At 58.9% G+C, this 8,104-nt stretch overlaps 1 protein-coding gene across 1 annotated transcript; it reads left to right on the top strand.

Moving 5' to 3' along the window:
* Nucleotides 1-1,568: 1,568 nt before the first annotated feature.
* LOC137148292 (keratin, type I cytoskeletal 19-like) lies at nt 1,569-7,843 on the top strand. Its single transcript, XM_067540938.1, has 9 exons — nt 1,569-1,832; nt 2,459-2,587; nt 3,323-3,405; nt 3,971-4,127; nt 4,543-4,704; nt 4,986-5,111; nt 5,923-6,143; nt 6,919-6,956; nt 7,627-7,843. Exons 1-9 carry the CDS (start codon nt 1,569-1,571, stop codon nt 7,734-7,736), a joined length of 1,290 nt encoding a protein of 429 aa, XP_067397039.1. The 3' UTR covers nt 7,737-7,843.
* Nucleotides 7,844-8,104: the final 261 nt, after the last annotated feature.

Raw genomic sequence — 8,104 nt, 5'->3', positions numbered from 1 at the left:
TGTAAAATGGGGACAATGATACTAGCCTCCTTTGTAAAGTGCCTTGAGACCTACTGATGAGAAATGCCATAGGCAAGCTAGGGATTATTATTACCTGGATAAACCTGGAATATGTAGCAGGTGATTAAGTCAACTTTTTGCTTCCTGTTGTTTCTCTTCCACAGCTCAGCAAAGCCTCCAGGCTCAAACATTCTCACTAACCAGCTTTTCTTCTCCAGCCGTCTTTCTGTGACCGCCTCTTGCCCATACCCATGACCGTGGGGCTGGATTTTTCACATACAAGCTATATATTTTTGCTAATCAATAGCTAATCAGTAAGGGGGGGTCTGAGAGCTGGGCAGTCACATGTACTGCACTATGGGTAGGCACCTGGCAGCTCTGTGACAGAGTTTTAATAAAGCACCTGGGTCTGATTCTAAAAAGCTGCGCTTCAGGCGATGGGGTCTTTAGCATGGCAACCCACAGAGGCCATTTCGAATGCCTGATGTGCTTAGCCCACAAGCTCAAGATTTCCAAACACGTACTGAGGGGTGGGAGGCGTTAGCTGGGGCAGAGAAGTGCTGGCAAAGCAGTTGTGCTCCTGGAAGGACACCACAAGCTGTAGACGCAGAGATGTGCATTACCCAAAGCACTGTGTCCACGTGGAATCCCAGTCTGATGTCCATTGCGATTCCCAGATGGAGCATGCCGGACACTCAGTAGCATCTCCTCTTTATTCAAGGGCCCCTTTTCAAATGGGGCGTGCACAACGGACACAGCACCGGGGTGCGGGTGCATTCTGACGGCATGTCGCTATTAATGTGTGTACAACAGCGGGTTCGCAGCACTAGAGGGGCCATGTGACCTACCCTTCTCTCCAGCCTGCTTTCCTGCCAGAGAGGTGGCAAGGTGCTGGCTGCTGAGGGATGTTCCAGCGGACAAGGCCTCCGCTCAGGTGTGTCGGGGCAACCTGAGTATCAGCGAAGTCCCCAGGCAGCAGCTGAGCCGCGGTCAGGTCCCGCAGAGCACTCGACAGGCGCTGGGGTGGAATTTGTGTGACCATTGCTTCCAGGGCCGATGACTCCGAACGTCCCAGCCTGGCAGCATGCAGCAGGGATGCTTGGCGTACGTTGACCCACGAGGCTCTCCTAGCTGCTAACGATGGTGCCTTTCAGAAAGCTGGGGGTCCTTTTGGATGCATCCGGGCTTTTAGTGCCTACTTTCCTGAGCACGCTGCGGGCCATGGAGCGTGCTCTGTAACGCACAAGGGCAGAGTCTGTTCCCTGTCAGCCAGCTGCACAGATGGGCCGGACAGAGAGCCGAATCCAGGCCCTGGCCTCACCCCCCTTCATCGCAAGTTTGGCTTAAAAAAAGAAGAAAACAAGTCAACAAAAGTTTGTTTTCCTGCCACCTGTCCCCACCTCCAAACACGAGCCAGGTGATAGGGGAAAGGTCAGCTGCTTTGGTCAGCCCCTCCACTCACCTATATAAGGAAACTCCCCGGGGGATTTCAGTGCAGTCTGATTCCTCCTCACTCTCTAGAGGGAAAGATTTGGCTTCCTTGTGCCTTCAGCCCAGTTAGCCGGACCATGGCCAGTTTATCCCGCTCTGGGGTTATTCAGGGACCCAGAGTGAGCTGGGTCAGGATGGTGGGGCTACAGGATTTCTATGGCCGGGCTGGGAGCATCAGCAGCCGCCTGTTTTCAGGCAATGCCAGCGCAGTCAGTTCTGGGCTGGGCCAAGCTCACGGAATGGCTTTCGGACCCGATGCCAGGGAAATGGGCCTCTTCGGCATGGATGAGAAGGACACCATGCAGAACCTGAATGAGCGGCTGGCTGCCTACCTGGAGACGGTGAGTCAGAGCTCAGCTCGGGGCTGGAAGGCAGCCTCATGGCTAGCGCCAGGTGTCTGACGTGACCCGTAACTGAACGCGGCTCAGTGGGGGAGAAAGTAAAATGCAGTGGGCAGCAAAGCTCTAGATAAGGGAACATCTGTAGAGCTTGTGGAGTCTTCTCCTTGGGAATCACATTTATCGTGATAGTAACTAGGGGCCAGCCGAGAAGAGGGGCCCAGGGCACCAGGTGCTGAGCAGACGGGGCAGCAGGCGTACGGACCAGTGGGTTACACAAGCATCATCTGCGAGTGCAGAGCTGAGTTTGGGAGCGTGCACAAGCACAACTGTCCAAACCACGGGGGGGCAGAAATCTCTCTTTCTTGACTGCCCATCCCCATAGTATCTAGGCTCCTACAGCTTTACTTCGAGTCTGGGCTGAGTCCACTTTGAAACCCAGCATTTGCACCCCAGCTCCCCCAGGGCCGTGTGTGATGCGGCTGCCCTCCCCTGATGCAGTGACGCTGGTTCGGCTTTGTTCTCAGAATCCATTGCAGGGAGAGCAAAGAACCCCAGGTCCTGCCAGGTGAGGTGCCTTTCCCTTCACCATCCACGTGGGTCTTCACCTGCCTGCATTCCCCCACCAGGTGCGCTCTCTCACGGAAGCCAACGGGCAGCTGGAGCAGCAGATCCGAGCAGTCTATGCAAAACGAGCACTGGCTGGACACCATGACTTGAGTGGCTACTTCAGCACCATTGCAGAGCTCAGATCCCAGGTACTGGGATTCCCTGAGTCCGTCCTCTAAGGGAGGGATGGGGGGAGACCTAGCAATGGCTCACAGCTCCATTTCCACCACTGGCCCCAGGATGGGCACATGCCACCAGCAGCTGCACCATGTTGTTCCAGGGATTGAATATCAGGGGCTGCCCTGTGAAGGCTTCCTTTAAATCACACACAACCCGTATCAGGAGGAAGCTCATCTTCCAGTTGTGGCCCTGGTGTGGCTGGTAGCGAGACACCAGCCTCAGCCAAGAGTTCTGAGTGGTGTGAACTGTGCCTGTCTATCTCAGAGGGATGTTGACTCTGAACCCTACTAATGGTAATTGAGTGGTCAGCAGCATTCACTGTTTCTCTGCTGAAATAACGCTCAACATTGTGCACAGCACCAGTGTGACCAATGAATGCAGCTCAGCACTGGAAAGCAGCAGCAGCTTCCCAGATTGTCTGAATCCTCCCCTGACAGCTGTGGTGAGAGTGTGATGGCAGAAGGTTAATCTCCCCTCACACTCATTCCCATCATGCTTATATTTCCACGTTGACGGCAATGGGATTTTAGGAGCCATTATTCTCAGATCTGTTGGAGCTGAAACCTGGGCTGTCAAATGGATACAGCTGAAAGCTGGAGTCTAGCACAGTTAGCAGCAGGGCTTAGCCAACAGCCAACTCACCTGTAACTGACCTACCTGAAAGCAACAGCGGCCCCCTGCTTACCACCCATTCTCTCCTGCAGATCCAGGACGCATCAACTAGCAATGCCCAGCTGATCCTGCAGATCGATAACGCCAAGCTGGCTGCTGACGACTTCAGAGTGAAGTAAGGGATCTTCACTGGACACCCTTCCTCCTCCTCCTCCCCCTCCTCCTCCTCAGCTTTTCTCTGGGGACCAAATTTTCAAAGCAGCCTCTGAAATTGCAGCTGTGAAATTTGCAAGCACACCATCCGCAGACATGGGAGAGGCATTTGCCCATGCAGAAGAGGTGCATTCGCAGATCTTATTTACTGTGATTTGTTTTGTGCTAGTGTCTAGAGACCTCAGCCGCATGGCGCTCGGAGCTGTACACACCTAACCGGTGATCCCTGCCCCAAAGAGATTACAATCATTACAGGTGCTTTGAAAACCCAGCTGACTTGAATGTCTTCCTGGCTTTAGAGGCCCAGAAATGCACTCTGCTCAGCTCCAGGCAGAGGGGTTGGCTGATGGCGTCCCAGACCAGAGGCCATTGGGTTGTTGGCAGTCCTGGGACAAAGCTGGCTGAGGTGTTCATGCTCAGGTGAATCCTCTCAGCCCAGACAGCAGGGTCCCTTATTCCTGCAGTTGCCCAGCCCCATGGAACGGTGGCCAGGTCACTCTGATGGACTCTCGTACTTCCCTGTAAAGGTATGAGTCGGAGCTGGCCATCCGGCTGGGCGTGGAGAGTGACTTCAGTGGCTTGCACAAGGTCCTGGATGAGCTGACGCTGAGCAGAGCCAGCCTGCAGGTGCAGATCGAAAGCCTGCAGGAGGAGCTGTCTTACCTCAAGAAGAACCACAAGGAGGTGCGGTCACTGCATAGCCCCCATGGGACCTGTACGGGCCAGACAGGGTCACTCAAAGTCCTAGCTATGACAGGCTGTGTGTGATTCAGGAACAATTCCCCCACTCCTCCAACACCCAGCTCTGCAAACGCATCTCAGTTCTGCCGTCACCCTTCTCCTGCTCCACCCCTGCACACAGCTCGGTCTGCCAGTCATGCCACATGGGATGTTCCTTTCATGATCTGGACAAACATCCTCTGTGGACCAACTAAACTCCTCCTTCCCTCCCCTCAGCTAAGTCACTGCACCTAAGACAGGATCCCAATGAGGAAAAGACAGTGCATGAATCCGTGGTGCTGCCTAGCCCCCCCCTCCCCGCTGCCCCCCACCTCCCGCTGCCTAGCCTCCTGCGCCAGATTTCCTTTACATCCCACAGGAAGCGGCGGCTCTGCAAGGTCGCCTGGGAGGCACAGTCACCGTGGAGGTGGATTCTGCTCCCGGCGTCGAGCTGGCGAAAACCCTGGCAGAGATCCGGGACCAGTATGAGGACGTCATTGAGAGGAACCGCAGAGAGGCCGAGGCCTGGCACAAGGAGCAGGTAGGGGCCACTCAGCAAGAAGGCAAAGCTGGTCTGTGCCTCCCCTGCGGCAGATGGCTCGCTCTGCAGCCGGCCCTCGGTCAGAGCTGGTCACGTTGCAGCGCATCCCAGGTTTGGTGGTGGTGGGTAGATCAGCCCCAGCGTCACGCATCTCCGGGGTCCGTGTGTCTGTCTCCATCCCCCACCAGAGAGGATGCAAAATGTCCCGAGCCATGCGCTGGCACCTGAGTAAGGCACTGCCAAAGTGCCCCAGGCCGCTGAGCGTCTTCTCCTTGGTGCAGTGTGAGACAGTCACGCAGGAGGTGGCCACCAGCGCGGACGCCATCCAGGGTACCAGGATGAAGATCACGGAGCTGAGGCGCATAGTCCAGGGCTTGGAGATAGAGCTGCAGTCGCTGCACAGCATGGTGGGTTGCACAGCCCTCTTGCCATTGCGCCGCTGGGGCTAGGAGGGGCGGGCTCACAAGGGCGATGGCACTGCGCGTGTCTGGGGCAGGGGCAGACTGCGGCAAAGCCGTGGCTCCTGCTGAGAGGATTTTCCCGGCGCGATGGCTCTGGGATGAGGGATCAGATCGTGGCCTTGCATGTTAAACATCTTCCTGGTCTCTGCAGGCGAAAAAATGGTGATGTTCCCCCCCAGCCCAGATCGTCAGCCCCATCGCTGGGTCTAGCGGCCTTGAACCCCCAGAACTTCAGCTCTGATGGACATTGTGGGCCTCAGAGCTCCGAGGCCTGGTCCTGGGGCTGCCTGCCCCGTTCCCTCTGCCCTCATGGGTTCTTTGGAGGTACACCCCAAATCCCTGGGAAGGCATCGCCAGGCCCTGCAGGGTGCTCTGAGCCAGGGCTTTGCCAGGACTCCCAGGAGCCACGGCAACCTCGGCGTGACAATTCCCTCCCTTCCCACACTGGAAAGACTGAGGCCGCATTTGGGAATCTGTCCCCGTTTTCTTCAAGCCGTTACAAACACGAGAAAAACACCCCCCAGAGCCAGATGTGCCACTGGGGGGAGCCGACAAGGAAATGGTTCCAAATTCTTCATTAGGCTGAAAAACGCTGGTTTCGGGTCAGCCCGCTAGGATCCCCCCTCCCCACCCCACGCGTGGCCGAACGGGCGAGTCGGTGATTCGCATCGCTCCGAATGGGCCGGCCGGGTTGTTGCTCCCCCGCGGGCGCTGGGGATGGCGCATACAGCTCGGCACACCCGGCCTTTGCTTTCAGAGAGAGGCTCTCGCGGGCGTGCTGGCTGACACGGAGGCTGGCTTTGGGGCCGAGCTGGCGCGGCTGCAGGGGCGCGTCGCTAGGTGGGAGGCAGAGCTGGCCCGGCTGAGAGCTGACACCCACCGCCAGGCCGAGGAGCACCAGCAGCTGCTGCATCTCAAGACCCGGCTGGAGATGGAAATCGCCACTTACCGGCGTCTCCTTGAGGGCGACGATGGCAGGTGTGGGCGACGCGGCTCTGAGCTTGGGAGGGTGACGAGCCCCGTAGCGGGGCTGCACTCAGCGTATGGGTAGCATGGTCCAGTGGCAGGAACCGGTGGGATGGAGTCAGGACTCCTGGGTTCCATTGCCAGCACTGACTCCTGGGGTGACTTGGGGAAAATCCCTCCCTCTTTCCGTGCCTCAGTCTCCCCAGGTTTAAAATGGGGGTGGTGACACTGACCCGCCCGGGCAATGTGCTTTGATCTCCTGGGGCGTGAGATGCTGGGCCAGGGCAGAGCAATACCCTGATTGCCGAGGATGAGCTTGGCAAAGTGCCCCTTGGCGCACTCCCCAGTGGCTGCCGGTGGGCGAGCGCAATGGCAGCCTGGAACATCAGGAGGAAACCGGAGAACCCAGGAAGGGTGTGGACTGGGAAGGGGAGCCCCAGAGAAAGGCCAGGCCCAGACCAGGCCATGCTACCCAACGCAGAGTCTCCCCCCTCCCTTCTGTCCTGGGAAAAGGGCCCCATTCCCTGTGTCACCAGCAGCCTTGAGCTGGGCTCAGCGCTGTCGCTTCCGGGCCGACGCATGGGAGCAGGGTCCACGTGCTGCAGAACGGGAGCGTGGCATCGTCTGGGGAGAATCACAAGGGACTTGGGGAGGGGCAGGGGCAGGGGCTGCCACTGATCAGACTCCAGGCCTGGGGCTGAGCCCAGGGGGACCCGGCTGTGGGGCCTTTGGTGGCCCTTCTGGCTGCTGCTCCCTGGCTCAGCTGGTCTGTTCTGTCTCTCTGCAGCTCTGACGCCGAGACACCTGTCAAGCAGCCACCTCCAGGTGAGCAGAGGAAGGAGAACGGCCCCCGCCTCCCTCGCAGGCAGGCTCCAAGCGGCTCTGCCCTCCCGGGGGATTATCCTGCCCCTCCCCTTTTTAATTCTCTCTTTATTCTGACTGTTAAAGATTGAGTTTGGTGCTGGGGGGCGGAGGGGGCTGGCGGAGCCCCCTGGGTACCCCAGAGCGGGTGCGACCCAGCCAGCAGCCCCCGGATGTGACTCGGGTGTGACCTCCTGGCTCTGGGCTCACCCAGTCCCAGTCTCTGGGCGGGAGCTGCCATCAGAGGGCCGGCTGCGCTGCTGGCGCTGGGGAGATCTGCCTACCGAGGGGAGACGTCGAGCCCCTGGCCCAGACAGCCTGGAGGGGGGGAGGTGACACTGTTCACTCACTGCTGCCCTGGGCCCGACGGGAACCGGCGCCAGACCCACGCTGGGTGCTGAGAGCGGGGCGGAGGCTGACTGCACCAAGGACACAGCATGGCACGTCCCTGCGCCGCCTGCAGGGAGGCGGGGGCTCTCCCCACCATGCTGGGCCTTTGGGTGGTGACTGGCACCGTGCATGCGGGTGGCTGCTCTGATTCTCCTGCCCACCCCATTTCCCTCTGCACGGACACCCTCCCCGCCCCCGCCCCGGCGAGGTCCCCAGCCCCACGCTCCTGTTTTCCTTTTCCCAGAGGCTGTTAGCAGCTCCCCCACCTGCAGGAGGGTGAAGACGGTGATCGAGGAGCTGCTGGATGGCAAGGTGGTGTCTTCCCACACAGAGGAGGTGGAGCATCCCCTCTGAGGGATGCTGGGATTGGGGAAGGGGGAATCCCTCCCCACCAATCAGGCCCCAGCTGCCCCTGCCCCACTGATTTCCCGCTTGTTCTTCTGTGGCTGTGGGCTCCAATAAAGCAGATGGTGCAGCAAGGGCTCAGGGTGGAAATGTTGTGTGGGGCTTCCTGTAGCAGGGGCTGTGGGAGACCCAGCAAACTCATGCCATGTGTGAGCAAAGCCAGGATTCCAGCCCAGGGCGAGTGCACCGCCCCACCCTCCCCACACCCCCTCTCTGGACTCAGGGCCATCGCGGGCCACAAACACTGACCTGCTGCGCTGCAGCATTAAGGGGTGGTCCCGACCCCAGAGGGTGGAGAGAGTTAATGGAGAGACAGG

Source organism: Emydura macquarii, unplaced genomic scaffold (genome assembly GCF_026122565.2).
Source record: "Emydura macquarii macquarii isolate MOO-44397 ecotype Brisbane River unplaced genomic scaffold, CSIRO-AGI_Emac_v2 contig_629, whole genome shotgun sequence".
In the NCBI taxonomy this organism is placed as follows: domain Eukaryota; kingdom Metazoa; phylum Chordata; order Testudines; family Chelidae; genus Emydura; species Emydura macquarii.
The sequence above is the reverse complement of the archived record's forward strand: the minus strand, read 5'-3'. Positions and strand labels throughout refer to the sequence as shown.

Coding starts and splice junctions, on each gene's coding strand:
- LOC137148292 (XM_067540938.1), top strand. CDS start 1,569: ATGGCCAGTTTATCCCGCTCTGGGGTTATTCAGGGACCCAGAGTGAGC. Junction 5,112..5,922: donor TGCAGTCGCTGCACAGCATG/GTGGGTTGCACA, acceptor CTTTGCTTTCAG/AGAGAGGCTCTCGCGGGCGT. Junction 6,957..7,626: donor TGTCAAGCAGCCACCTCCAG/GTGAGCAGAGGA, acceptor TCCTTTTCCCAG/AGGCTGTTAGCAGCTCCCCC.